Here is a 15,361-nt window from a genome sequence, read left to right on the forward strand (position 1 = left end):
AACGAGAAGGTGTCGCTGTTGGAGGAAACATAACACGTATTGAAAAAACCGTCTTATTTATTGAACAGAGCGACGTTTCGGTGTCAATAAAGTTATCTCTGTCATAATGATAATATATAGTAGGATCTGTGCAAATCAATATTACTTTTTGTTTAACGCCATACATTGGGTATGGTATGCTAAAAGAGAGTGCCACGTTAAGGATTGATACTGTTTGAAATGTGTCTGAGCCAACATACAAACGGAAAGATTCAATTGATAGATATTATGAGATATGCATGTTTTATATATTCGGTAAGCCAATCCTCCGTGGAATATGAATGTAAGGTCATTTAGAACTACATAAGCTCATCGTTTGACACTACATTTTACATGACACCGTTTAATTCATTTCCACGATGTTTCATATGAGGGAGTGAGTTAACAATTTATTATCAGTAAAGATCAATAATATTAGAAGTAATAAAACTGTTTACGATGAACAGTAAAACAACTAGTGTATCACAGATAAAAATATAAAACTAGCATGTAACTAAAAACTTATACTATTATGCAAGGCAATACAATATAAAAACGGGCTATAAATCACCAGCAACTGAAGGTAGATCACCATACTAGGGACCATATGGTTTCTTATGTGAAAGTGAATGTGGTATGCTTCCTTTGTTTAAAGCATTTCATTTTAAGCTCAGCTAAGGGCATATTTGACTTCGTGTGTCTTCATATCGTAAATAATAAATCATAGGAATTAAACACATCTAGGTTGGTTGGTTGGTTTGTTGCTTAACACCACACTCAGCAATATTCCAACTGTACGGTGGTGGTGGTCTGTACCTAATCGAGTCTGGACCAGACAATCCAATGATCAACACCATGAACATCGATCTACGCAATTGGAATAAACATCTTGGACGAAATCAGATGTTGAAAGGGTTGTCAGTGCAGTCACCGGTTGCAAATTTACCGATCTTTGATTATTCACTGCTTAGTGGCGCGGTGGGGCTACCTAATGGTTAAAGCGTTCGCTTGTCACGCCGAAGACTCGAGTTCGAATCCCCACATGGGTACAATGTGGGAAGCCCATTCTGGTGTCTCTCGTCGTGATGTTGCTGGAATATTGCTAAAAGCCGCGTAAACCTAAAATCACGCACTCATTATTTACTGCTTTGTGTCGAACGTGAAAAATATTCTGAAACCATAGCTTCGTGTTTGAAGGTATGCTACATGGATTAAACTCTCACATTGATTACACAATTCGAAATAATCACTAGTACGATAAGGAGGGGTATCTTTGATAGGAATCTGATTTAGCACCGGATTTACAGTCACCACCAAACTAGACGTCAACGTCAAGGTAGGCACTTGACACTTTGTATCCTGCCACAAAGTGTATCAGAGTTTATAAACTGACATTGTTTTTCTTATTTATTTATAGATTAAAATTGTGAAAACGTTACATGACAACGTTGCAGCAACAAATATTGGTGTCTCCAGATTTATATTGTGACAATGTTACACGACAACGTTGTAGCAACAAATATGTGTGTCTCCAGATTTACATTTTGACAATGTTAGATGACAAGCTTGTAACAGACCATCTGGGTGTCTCCTGATTTACATTGTGACCACGTTAGACGACAAGGTTGTAGCAACAAATATGTGGGTCTCTAGATTTATATTGTGACAATGTTACAAGACAACGTTGTAGCAACAAATATGGGTGTCTCTAGATTTACATTGTGACAATGTTACACGACAAGGTTGTAGCAACAAATATCGGTGTCTCCAGATTTACACTGTGACAACGTTAGATGACAAGGTTGTAGCAACAAATATGTGGGTCTCTAGATTTATATTGTGACAATGCTAGATGACAAGGTTGTAGGAACAAATATGGGTGTCTCTAGATTTACATTGTGACAACGTTACATTACAAAGTCGTAACAACCCATCTGACCGTATCTAGATTTACATTCAGATTCATATTCTGACAACGTTAGATGACAAGGTTTGACAACGTGTCTCTAGATTTATATTGTGACAACGTTAGATGACAAGGTTGTAGCAACAAATATGGGTGTCTCTAGATTTACATTGTGACAACGTTAGATGACAAGGTTGTAGCAACAAATATCGGTGTCTCTAGATTTACATTGTAACAACGTTAGATGACAAGGTTGTAGCTACAAACATGGGTAAGTCTAGATTTACATTGTGTCAACGTTACATGACAAGGTTGTAACAACCCATCAGGGTGTCTCTAGATTTACATTGTGACAACGTTACATGACAAAAGCTGTAACAACCCATCTGAGCATATCTAGATTTACATTTTGACAACGTTACATGACATGGTTGTAACAACCCATCTGGATGTCTCCAGATTTACATTGTGACAACGTTACATGACAAGGTTGTAGCAACAAATATGGGTGTCTCTTTATTTACGTTCTTACAACATAAAAGCCATCAGGAAGTCCACAGATTTACGTTGTAACAACGTTACATCACAAAGTTGTCGCAAATCATCTGGGATTCTAGAGATTTACGTTGTGACAACGTTAAATCACAACGTTGAAGCAACCGATCTGAAATTTCTTCTATGGGAATTCACAGATGATATATCTACAGCAATTCAGGTCTTCGTGAACAGAGACAGAAATTTCGACATATTCTGTAGTAGATGTATTTAAAGCAGATTAATTGATCAACTGGTGTTATCGAATTAATAGATTACGTCTGTGTTTGTGTTGTTTTGCAATTCTTCGATCTTGGACAATTCACGTAACTCGGGCTGCAGTATGATGGCCATTACTAAAACCGTCCTTGATTTTCCAATCGTGTCTCTCCACCCTGACACGTGGACTGCAGCTCATGATGACGGCACCTAATCCGATTGGCCTACACACCATTATGTACCAACCAAATGTAACTGGACTATTGCGCAACGTTAGAAAACTGAAGTCACAATCTGGTTTACTGCAGATTACTATTTTAGTACGCTAAATATGTATTAAAGATAAACTCAATGTAGGTCAGGGTGAATTGTTGCCAGACTATTAAGAACTTATCCTAGCTAACGCAGGGACAGCAAGTTCAAGGTGACATACCCATAACTGAGACATGCGTATGCTACTTCACTGACCGTAAAAACACTCTCCACAAGTTCAAAAGTAGTTCATAGTCGTTGCGTTACCAGCTGTGGCTCGTGGTTGAGTTCCCTGGCCCCATTTCAAGGGAGGCGCGTTAAGAATCATTTTAGCTGTATTAATTATCATTTAATTATTGAAATTTTAAAAGAAATTGATCTAATTTATAAATTTTGATTGATATGTTTTGTATATAGATATATACTGAGAGAAAGAAAGAGCGCTATTCAAAGCTGGTGATGAAAACTGGAAAATATTAAAGGAACGCTTGAATTTTCTTGTGATCCTTTATTTATTTCTCTCAGTATATTTCATTATTGGTAGTTAAATTAGCAACTTAGATTGTTAGTGGCGGTATCCTCAAGGGAGGTTGAAGTACCGTAAAGGTATTGTCCTCCTGAGAGTTTACGTTGGTGCCAAATCATTCGAAGTAAAATTTAATCTTCCACTGTTTTTATTGTAGTATTATTTAATTTGTGGCTAAATTTGCCTACAATCGCCAGCAGCTAAATGGATGGTGTAAATCAAGCTAGGGTCCATGCAGGTAGCAAAGGCACTGTAAATCCCCATGGTCCCTAGTATACACCTTCAGTTGTTGGCGATCAATAGCCCATTTTCACACTGTATTGTCTAAAACAGTTTTCTACTTATAGAAATATATGCTAGCTAGTGTTAATTCGTCTTGTGATACTCTAGTTATTTTACAGTCCTTCGATGACTGATTATTTAGCAACTTTAATTTCTGGTTTATGTAAAACATTTCTCGTCACTATATTGTTGAATTATTGCCGATGTGACGTTAAATTTTAACTCACTCACTCACTCACTCACTCAACCAGTGGCGCTTCAACTATGAGAGGCTTCTGGATAAATATGTTTGAGACGTGTAAACCTATCAGCCATATTTCTAGACCTAACTACAGTTGGGTTTGATCTCACGGACACAATTTTTCATCGCCTTCTTTCTCACTTGTATAAGCCAGAAGTCATGGTCTTATAGCAAAATCAGGAATGGGAATTTGCCCATGAAGTTGAACATAAGCTGTAGTTGTACTGATGATCTTATATCATAACATAACCATTTCTGCATTACAAAGGATCACTATATCAATGTCGAAACAGTAAAGTATCTCTTTAGCGGAGTTCATTCTCATTTAATTATGAGCTTTTTGAAAGAAATATATCTCATTCATAAGTGTTGATGCTCAAAGTGACACATTCTATAAATTCTTAGTATATGGCTATTAAAGAAGATTAGTATTGAGATCAGATCAAAGTATGTTTATCCGCAAATGCTTTAATAGAAGAATAGGTGTGTTGTTAGAGCTTGGCGACTTTTTTCAAGAATCGCCAGCACCATCAGGGATGATGTAAATCCAGCAGGGTTTCAAGCAGATAACGTGCAAGACTGTAAGTCTCCATGGTGGTCATCTACCTTCAGTTGCTGATGATCTATAGCCCGTTTGACATTTTATCGTTCTGTATAATAATATCTTTGTATGATGACACGCTAGTTTTAAGTCAAAATCTGTTATAGCACTGTACGTCCCCATGGGTACCTAGTGTGGTGATCTACCTTTAGCTGTTGGTGACCTATACAATGTAGCCCGTTTATACTATTGTATCGTCTTCAATAGTAAAATAGTTTTGGATTTGAATGCTAGTTTTAATCATCATCAGGGATAGTCCGTTGATTACTGGTTTTTAACAACTTGTATTTATTATGTATGTAAAACTTAATAATAACTAGAATATTTGTAACCCGCCTTATCCAGGCTAGATATCCTGCTCAAAGCGCACAATCTGGTCATTATTACCCCGGATAAGCCAAGCTGCCTGTTGGGCTCTAGAAGGTTAATAGTCTCACGACTTATTTCATCGGGTACCCATTTTCTGCTGGGAGAATACAGGCAATTTTGAACAAACTCACTTGCCTAAGGTGAGACCACATGTATCACATGTGTTTGTTGTGGGGCAGGACTAGAAACTCTCAGGAGTCATGCTGTCAAACGCGATGACCCATCCGAGGACTTTGCGAGTTCGACGTTGCGTAACTTCAACTGATTTGTGACCTGAGCTCTATGCACAGGACCACACACCACCACTTATATCGTCACTATATAGCTGCAATATTGCCAAAGTGACGTTAAAGTTTAACTCACTCACTCAAAACCTGTTATACTCCAGTTGGTTTTATGTCCAATGGAGACAGGTTTTGAGAGTTTACTTGTATAATAGTCACGAAACGGCTTTGCAATAACTCATTCACTCTCATTTGATAATAGTCACAAAGACGTTATGTATTCACTCACTCACTCACATTCATTTAATAAAATTTCAAAAAGACAGAACTGAATTGATCTGGGATTTCGGGAATATTATCATTTTCTAAGCACAATTAATGAATATTGTTAAACATAAAGTTGCAGTTGCATATAAATAGTGTGCATATCCGACCATAAACATTAAAGTACAATCGTTCACACAAAAAGCTATCTATACTACCACACCTTTACTTTGGCGACATCTTATCTCAAATATGCCACATGCTATTTCCACATGCAGATAGGAAACATATTTAAACCCATGTTGCAAATCAGATATATCATTATATACCAGCAGAATGTTTCTACAGGCTCTGTGCACTTCATTGCTTTGGGGAGCGGTGCTCTCAGACACAACCGTCACAATCTACAACGAGTGGCTTGCCCAGGATGGACGTGTCAATTATGAGGTTGAACGATGGAACAACGTTAATGGACTCAGCAAAATCAACCTAATTCCAAATATGAAATCTATCGGAGCGGTTCCTGGGCGTTGGGTGAACAGAGACCGGAGAGAAGATCTCTTTATAAAAGTACGTATAAAATGAAAACATACTAAGTTATTATATAGAAAAACATCACCCAGCATTAGGTGTTAGTTAGTTTGATTTTAAGCCACTTTCAGCAATATCCCACCAATATCACGGCGGGGAACACTCAAAATGGGCTTCAAACATATACCTATGTACCCATGTGGGGAATCGAACCCGGGTCTTCGGCTTGACAAACGAACGCTTTAACCACTGGGATAATCAACCGCCCACAATATTAGGAAGCGATATGTTTCATGTATGACTTTAATGTCCAGGGTGCCTTGTAGGAAGTGATCCAAGCTCCCCAACCTAACATAGACTCTAGATCGCAGCACCAGGTTTGCTTTGTACAACGACAACATGGTGTGAATACTGAATCACTACATTGTAGGATGAGCCGTACTCCCACCATTCTTAATATAAGACCTCAGACAACGTGAGCTTATGCAAGTTTATGTATTTTCACGATGTCGACAACAGATGTTCTGGTTCAGATTATAACATCCACTGTGTCGATTTGTTGCAAATGTTTGTTGCCAGTGGAACTGAGTGTACCTCTCAGTAACACAATGGTTCCAAAAACAGAAAATCTCTGAGCTAGTCCACATCAATTGTGATCCTCAATAAGTACAGTCTATATCTTTGATCATACGATGAACAGGGTCTTACATAATCACTGCATGACTGTATAATATTTACAAATCATTTAACAAATCTAATTCTTTAAAAAATGCAATAACCAAATTAAAACTGATTTTATTAGAAGGATCCTTCATGATTTGAAATAGTTATCCCTTGTGATGGAATATGCCAAAACAGTGAAGCAGGACATGCTTGACCGTAATTCTTTCATCACAAGGGATACACAACGGAGGATCCTCACCTTTTAACAGGTATTCGACAACATATAATTGTGTTTTTTACTCACCCGTTGAAGATATCACTTTCTTACACTCCAGTGGGTGAGAAACCCATGTGAGATAAGTGGTGTCACACATATGGGTGAGATAGATTTCTAATCCCGTGATTGGCCACTCCATGTCGATGACCTAGGGTCACGTTATGACGGCCTACTTTCCTGATTAAAATTCATTGATAGGCTACTTGTGCTTCAATCGAACGGCGCCCGGAGAGAGGAAGTTCGTGGGTTCGATCCCCGACCGCGTCATACCAAAAGACGTTACAATATGGTACTTGTTGGTCCCTGCCTGGCGCTCGGCATAAATGGGTACAACAAGGACTGGTCGGCTCGGAGTCAGTATAATGTGTCTTAGTGGGGTATTCATGCTTCACTGCGGCATGACATCTCAGTGGGCTAGCACTATAAAACCAGCTTAAGTCTGGGCTAGTACAAGCAGCCGCACATACACATAAACACGCATGCACGTCGTCATATGAGCGAAATATTCTAAAGTACGACGTTAAACCCAATTTCACCTCACCTCACCTCAATCGAACAAAATCACCCCAAAAACCAAAAAAAGCCTTTACACCTACCTGTTATTTTCGCGATTGCAACATAAACATGTATTTATTCAATGAAACACAATTAGAAGAAATATAAGACGAGCCTATTTATTTTCTTATTCCTTTTATTAATACTTCCAGTCATGAATTCAAAATGGCTCGAACAATCAGTGATAAATGTGTTAACAATTTTAAAATCACCGTCAGAGATATAGCCCGGGATTCACTTCGAATATTCAAAATGTACAACATTGGTACTTTTACTTGATAGATGCGACAAGTGTCATGTTTCGTCTTGCAAAAATACCTGACACGATAACGTCAGTGCTCGTCCATTGTGAGATCGATTTGCCTCGTTGTTGCTTTGTTAAGTTGATGCAGATGACATTTTTCACTGATAAACATGATGAAGACCCACTTCCAGCTCCGAGCTACTATGTGATTCCAATGTTATCAAATTCGCTCATGACAATCAGAACTAAAACACACTCGTTGAAACAATGTACAACATGGAACGTTTGCAAGTGTTCATGAATACAAACGGCGACACGCGTCCTTTCTATTTAATCGAACACGTACAGGAACGGTGGATGTACAAATGGTTGCTGGTTGCTTAAGATATTCCTCCGGCGGATGATAATGCAAAGTTTATTTCTTAATAACATACAGGATGTACTCAGCTCACATTTCATACTGACAACCCCGTAAATTAAGTTACATTCCATGTGGCAGTTTTGGGCTCTTGAAAACGAGAAGGCTGTGGCGAAGAAGAGTAGTCCCCCATTGACACTGAACGTAACTTCAGCAATGTCACATTCGAGCAAACTGGGTGCACCTAATTACACACACGCAATAGTTTTGGCTCCGGCCGATGGGAGAACATTGAGCGTCAACTGGTATACAAGTACAGATCCATAATGTGCAGAGATATCCTAAACAATATTCCGATGACGACAACCACCAAACGATAAGAATGACGTCACACGCTCAAATAGTTTGTAATTGCAAGAATTAAATTCATCCACATTTACCTGGTAACATCATCGTTTTCGTTAATAGATATTCTGTGATCTTATCTAGTTTGAATTATCACTATTGCCTTGATGACGCAAAGATGTGGAGGGTCCTTGGGGATGAGTAGTGATTAGGAAGCCAAGTGACGTCACTCATTCATAAACGTTGTGTTGTGTATTATTGCGCAGCTACGATGAGAAAATATGAAATTTGAATCTATTCGACCATAAAATGGTGCAATTTTATGGAGTGTAAGAAACAGATCACTGTATTCGTGTCTGTCAGATACCATTTATCTTAAACTCGTTGTTTCAAAACGTATTTAACCCCCTGGATGCCGAGGGTTTTTTTCAGGCGCACATTTTCATAAGGTTTGAAACGTAAACGTTGTGCGAGAATTGCGGTCACGTGGTCCTGGATATGTGTACGACTGTACAATTACACAGACATGTAGACTATTAAATTTCCTATACGTTGGTATAAATATAAGTGCAACTACTGCTGCGGTTTGAGAAATAGACACTGCTAAATGTTGTCCAAAAGTTTGTGATGCGTTAAAAAAACGGTAAATTTCAGCCACTTTTTATCGTGCAGTGATAATAAAGCTGCGCTACGATTTTTCTATTTTGCATCTTTACGGAAAGTGTGAGCGAAGAAAATACAGCCTTATATCTGAACGACATTAGTGTATATGAAATGGGTGTATGTGCCTATGCATTACGTAATGCGCTCAACATTAAAAATACCTCGCAATAGATGTAAAAAATAGATTTTCTTCTATGACGTCAAACGACGACAGAGAGGTCATATTTGTATAAAGATAAGGGGGCATAACTCCGCTATGCTTAAAACTAGGTCAATGTAACTCGGCTCACTTTGAGAGGATGTGTTGTGGATACGGACGCTATATGTTCGTTATGTTTTGTTCTCGGTGAACCAAACTATTCCAATAGAAAGTTCCCCAGTTTACAAGGAGCAATTTATAAGAAAAGATGACAATGTACTACAAGAGAAAGCACGTAATAGCGGTTTGGATGGCCCTATCTGATATATAAGTTAGTTCTTAGATATACATTTTCTGCTGTTTTTGTATATGCATTTTGACTAATTTTGCATCATTATTAACAGAGTACGAGCCTTATCTTCAAATGTAATTAAATTACTGAAAATAATTCATTCCTTGTTTTATGGATTTAGCGACGTCGGAAATTGAAGACATTCGGTATGCTGATTAGTATATATCTCACCTAATTTCCATTAATTGTATAAAAGATCTCGGGTTCTATGTCAGAATTTAACACTCTTTGCACAAAACATAAAATGACTGATTTTACCATTTAACTAGTGTCCTAAACATATCAACAATTGGACGGTATGACTCCGTATTTTATTGTGAGCAACACGCACACCTGTTTGGCATCAATTTAACGTAAATGAAAAATATAATTTCACAACATCCGAATATGTTTTTCGGATAAGAATTTTCTTTGGTTATGATTATGTATCTATTTCTCTTCATATGTATGCAATGAAAGATGCAAAACGATAGCTTTTTTGTATGAAACTATTAGAATATGGGTGTAAGATTTGTCCAAAGCTAGACATGACATAGTTTATATATTTTTAAACAATTTTCGCATAAATGTAGTTTGAGTTTGATATCATGTCATCACAATATATTTTGATTGAATATGAACAATGATCGTGAATCATAAAATGATTCTGGCAAACGCACACCTGGCCAATCAATACACATCATTGTTTTCTCTATAAAACGACACAAACAAATTGAATAAACAAGACAATTCCTTTAAATATGGGTGCATACACATTTTATACAAAAGTATAAATCAGTTTCTTTAATATTATCAGTTTTACTTATAAAGTTGAATTAAATCTATGTTCATTAACCTGTTCATATGAAACTGCAATTAGACCCAATGTATTGAATCTTGTACCTCATAGGAACTAAAGTACATGTTGCAATTATGGCTACGTTTCATCTTTTAACAATTGTTTAAAGGTTTAAATATAGTGTACTACATTAAATGTATCACTTTCTTATGTAAATATTATTGAAACAATCAAAAACTCTTACAGAATAAGAAAACGTATACCCAATATCCACGTATCAAAATATATTGAACATGGCTAAATGTAGATACTGAATTAGTTTCATGAAAAAATATCTGAACGATACGCAAAATATACATCAAAATACTGAAAGTGTAATCGGAAGGATAGGGCGATTGTGTTTACTCTTGTTCAACCAGCCTTCATCTAAAAGAAATTGTCCAATGTGTACCACAATGTGGACGTATGACATCACTACCGATGACCGTTTTCTTACAAATGGCGGCTTCGCTGACAAGGGTACATATGGGGAAAATTTATGGGGAATTTAGTGATGCATGTTTTGAAGCTAAATATGAAATATACGTGATCTAATAGGCGTCCCAACGCCGGTCTTGGCGAAACGTGATTTTGTAAACACTATCCAATATGGCGGCAAGCGCACTTCGGCGTTCGTGTAAGTGTATTTTCGAAAACATCCCAACCGATTCTAGGTACATCGGCAACGTTTAAGAATTATTCATTAGTGATTTCATGAAAAAGTGATATCAGTGATCATGAATATGTTATTATTGAAATTCAATACTCCTATTAATTATCCGAGTTTCACATTTCAAAACATACAGCAAAAAATGCTGTGAATCGCGATTTCGTACTGTGTAAAAAATGGTGACATTTTCGATGAAGACAATTTTGAAAGGTTATTTTCAGCACTTTAGCTTTGTCTAAAATAATAGCGGATGGTATCAACAAACAGGAAATTTCCCGTAGAATTCGAAACTGTGAAGTATAATTGTGTGCGTGGGATATTTTGATTTTATTGGACTTCAAAGTGAGGGTTGAAGGACATACTGTCCATGTGGCACCCAGGGGGTTAACTCGCTTTCACTCGTTAAATACGTTTTGAAACAACTCGTAAGATAAATGGTATCTGACAGACACTCGTTTAGTAATATCTATGTTTAATTAGTTTACAATGTTACATTGTGTAATAACATCGCGTGACGCCGTACGTATGACGTCAAAGTGGTTTACGGTTATGACGTCACATACTAAAACCTCTGTCACAATAATATTAGACCTTGTTCGACTCGCGGAAATCTGAGCCATCACACTCGTTGAATTCTTAGGAAAGAAGCAGTTTGCTCGATATTATTTTGCTAATGTTGGGTGAGTAATAAATACAATACTAAACTATGTCCCATGTAATACTATATTTATGAACGCCTTTCGCTCGTTATATACCAAACCATTCACTCTACTGATACGACATGATGCATGGTTAGTAACGAAAGTTGTGCGAAGAATATCCTCCCAGGATTAAACATTAATGAAAAATCACCTGACTGTGATGATGGAACATTAAACAAATAACATTTGGGTCTTTACTATTTTATTTCTCAGTCTTATTCATTGTCTAACACTGTTACAAGCATAATGCACTGTACCCGTTACACCAAAGGGGCAGTGTGGCGTTCTGTGTATAGACTTGTGCTTTATTGCGTCTGATTTCTGCAAGATACTGTCGTAACTGGCGTTTGGCCTTTAGTAAACCCTACAAAAGTTACCTACTAATTGTGGCCATTCCCATTGTCAGGGGAACATTGTAGCTCTGGCACCCCACTCGCTTGGTCCGTTGCAGGATGCTAAGTCCAGGAGTGAGGGGTCGGACGATCGTGACTCCTAGCTACCCGCATTACATTTATGTACTGGCACACATACACTCATAGATAAACGCAACACCAAGTTTGATATTCACATAGTTTACTCTGTGTAAGTCCATCTCTAAATACAACTTCATCAACAGACAGGGTAGGCTCGTACCACGCGGGGCGACTGACTGGTGTGGACTGACTTCCGTCACTTAAAAGCGCGCACCACTCGCTCAGTGCCAAACCTGTCTTTTTATATGGTTCGAGCCTGGCCTGATCTTGATCACATGTTTCAACTCATCGTTTTGATTCGTTAATCCTATATCCGTCCCAGCACTCATGAATAATATGATTGGAAATTATCAGTAAGTACCGTTCGGTAACTTTCCCTTTTATTGATCTGTTATTGTGTTCTGTGTCTCACGACAGACATATATCTAACTTATGGCTAAACGCCATTATCTTTAGACTTTCTGTCGTCCAACAGTGTCTAGCCGTTATCAATCATGAGCCAAACTGTATATCTATATAGGGAGTCTGATGTACTTCTCTTACTGATTTAGGGATGCATTTTTACCTTATAACAATACTACTATTTGTAATACAGACCCGAAGGGCTATTCCACTATATTTTGACCCAGTGAGTTGCAGAGTCTTCTGGACTCTTTGCCTTGGGTATATGGTGGAGCTGACTCTTGGCTCAAAGCTCACATTACATCTCAAGTTACAGCGTTCTAGAATGTACTATACCCTTGTCAGCCTTCACACTAAATTTTGACACAGGAAGAAGGAGAATCTTCTGTGGTCTTTACGCTGGTATATGAGGGGTTAACACTTGCCATGCATCTCACATTGCATGTGTTTAATTTGAAACGCCCCGAAAATCTTCATAGATAATGCTGATCAATTTGTATTATATTATTATTACAATATTATTTTTTTAATGCAGTGGCCTCAAAACCCAAGTCGCCATGGTTATCCAGACCCCAAGTATCTCCAGGACCAAGCACTCCAGAGGAGGACATTTCTAACATATCAGCGACAGCTCGACGCCTATGGAAAAGACATCGACAACTTGATCTGGGAAATAGAAGGTTTTAATAATAATAATAATAATAGTAATTATGAAAAAGCATTTGAATTGTTTAGGGTAAATTCTTCCATAGCAGATGGAGGATATCTCTCCAGGTGTTTAAAGTTGAATTGAGAGCATCAGGCATGAAATACTGTGCCTTTGGTTAGAGATGGGATTACCTTTTAGACGCTAACATCTGAGTCTTAAAAATGCCCCTGACCTTTCATTTAATCAGTTGGTTGGTTTGTTATTTAATGCCGCACTCAGCAATATTCCGGCTATATAACGACGGTCTGTAAATAACCGAGTCCGGACCAGACAATCTAGTGGCCGACATATATAGCATCGATCAACGCAACTTGGATACGATGACATGTGTCAACCATGTCTGCGAGCCTCTTAGTCGCCTTCTACGCCTCACCTCTTACGACAAGCATGGGTTACTGAAGATCAATTCTAACCCGGATCTTCAAGGGTCTGATCATATGTAACTGTCTACAACTTAACCTATCCACACACAGTCTTTATTGCATGAAGTTGTGTAAAATGCAATGAATATCTTTCTCTCTCATGTACATGTTGTTTTTTTACAGGCATGTTCTGGCCCACCTGGATGGATAAGTCTCAACATCAAGGTAAATTTCCAAATAACGTCGACGCCGCATCAGAGATGGTGTCACTGATGGTTCAGAGCTGCAAGGACTACACAGGAGGACGCCTTCCCGCTATTTTTGAAGTCATCAATGAACCCGATTGGGACGAACCGTATCTTGACCAACAAACGAATATAAACTTCCACAAGGCGGTCGCCGACAAACTGAAATCAAGATTTGGAATCAAAGTTGCCGGACCATCGTACACCAGCATGGCTTTACGACAATCAGATGAAAATAACTTCAGCTCCTGGAAGAGAACTGCAAAGTTTCTGGACATGTCTCTTGATCACTTGGACTATTTCTCGTTCCATTCCTACAACCATCTGCATGATGTATCAGGTCACAGCTATGCTGGCATCAATGAAGCTCGTCTGTTTGCTTCTCTTGACATGGTGGAGAATTATTCCCATATCAAGAAAGGCAAAAAAGTTGAGTTAGTAAACACTGAATTTGGATTAGGTTTAAATAGCTTACAAATGGGGCCCAATTTTGAGAATGCAATGACTGACTTTCAGACAATATATCAATCAAACGGTTTCATGTTTTCTTTCCTTAACTTGAGAGAGTTTATGGACAGAGCTACCACGTTTCTTCTTTCAAATGAACAATTCCCAGGTCACACTTCCCTTCGGAATTCCTTATTTACAGAAGACGGCCATCCTCTTACGTTGTCGAAATTCTACACATTTTGGAAAAACTTTATTAATGCTCAAAAGTTTCTCCGGGTCTCTAGTCAGTACAATGGGCAGGAGAAAACAGTTTCACCTCTTGCCCTTGCAAACCCCACACCAAAGAGATGGTAGTTCTTCTCCACAACTTTGGTAGTAAATCTGAGAATGTGAAACTGGATTTTCCCAGCAACTGGATCAATCCTTCTTCAGGTGAACAGACATGTATTCAGTTCGAAAATGGTAAGACAGCTGTTCATCTCAATACCCATTTTGACAGGTCAAAACTTCATGGTAGTGTCAGTCTTCCTGCAACATCAACCTGCTTCTACAAATTTACAACTAACTTCAACTTTGCTGGACTACAAACAGATAACCAAATCACATACTACGGCAAGGGTATGCTCATCCCCATTAGCAACGGACATGCGCAGACGACCATCAGTGTACCGAGCTCTGGTTACCATGAGGCTCGTCTTAGAGTTGGAATTAGCCGAGCCAAGAATGCCGATACAAAACCTAAGGCAGTTACGTTCAATGGCCGTGCATTGTCTTCAAGTTACATGCTGTTTGATTCTATGAAGGTTGAGGGGAAAACAAAATGGAACGTGTGGGAATTCATCGTCCCTGAATCACAAGTCCACACAACCAACACCATCAGTATGACCTTTGATGGGAACGGTGGTCAGGTAACATCCGTTGCACTCATTGCTGGAAAACTCGGTAAATAAAGTATATTGTTTAATACTT

General features: G+C 38.2%; 1 protein-coding gene across 1 annotated transcript; it reads left to right on the top strand.

Annotated features, from left to right (window-relative positions):
- The first annotated feature begins 5,758 nt into the window (after positions 1 to 5,758).
- On the top strand, positions 5,759 to 15,361 carry LOC124289985. The gene is made up of 3 exons (XM_046726645.1): positions 5,759 to 6,006; positions 13,162 to 13,306; positions 13,881 to 15,361. Exons 1-3 carry the CDS (start codon positions 5,773 to 5,775, stop codon positions 14,744 to 14,746), a joined length of 1,245 nt encoding a protein of 414 aa, XP_046582601.1. The 5' UTR covers positions 5,759 to 5,772; the 3' UTR covers positions 14,747 to 15,361.

This window comes from Haliotis rubra, unplaced genomic scaffold (genome assembly GCF_003918875.1).
Source record: "Haliotis rubra isolate DU_JTF1 unplaced genomic scaffold, ASM391887v1 Scf453, whole genome shotgun sequence".
Lineage (NCBI taxonomy): Eukaryota > Metazoa > Mollusca > Gastropoda > Lepetellida > Haliotidae > Haliotis > Haliotis rubra.

What these genes read in the sequence shown, in the direction of transcription:
- LOC124289985 (XM_046726645.1), top strand. Translation starts at nt 5,773, where the DNA reads ATGTTTCTACAGGCTCTGTGCACTTCATTGCTTTGGGGAGCGGTGCTC. An exon ending in GAGAAGATCTCTTTATAAAA is followed by an intron (nt 6,007 to 13,161) that starts GTACGTATAAAA and finishes TTTTTAATGCAG; the next exon opens with TGGCCTCAAAACCCAAGTCG. An exon ending in CTTGATCTGGGAAATAGAAG is followed by an intron (nt 13,307 to 13,880) that starts GTTTTAATAATA and finishes GTTTTTTTACAG; the next exon opens with GCATGTTCTGGCCCACCTGG.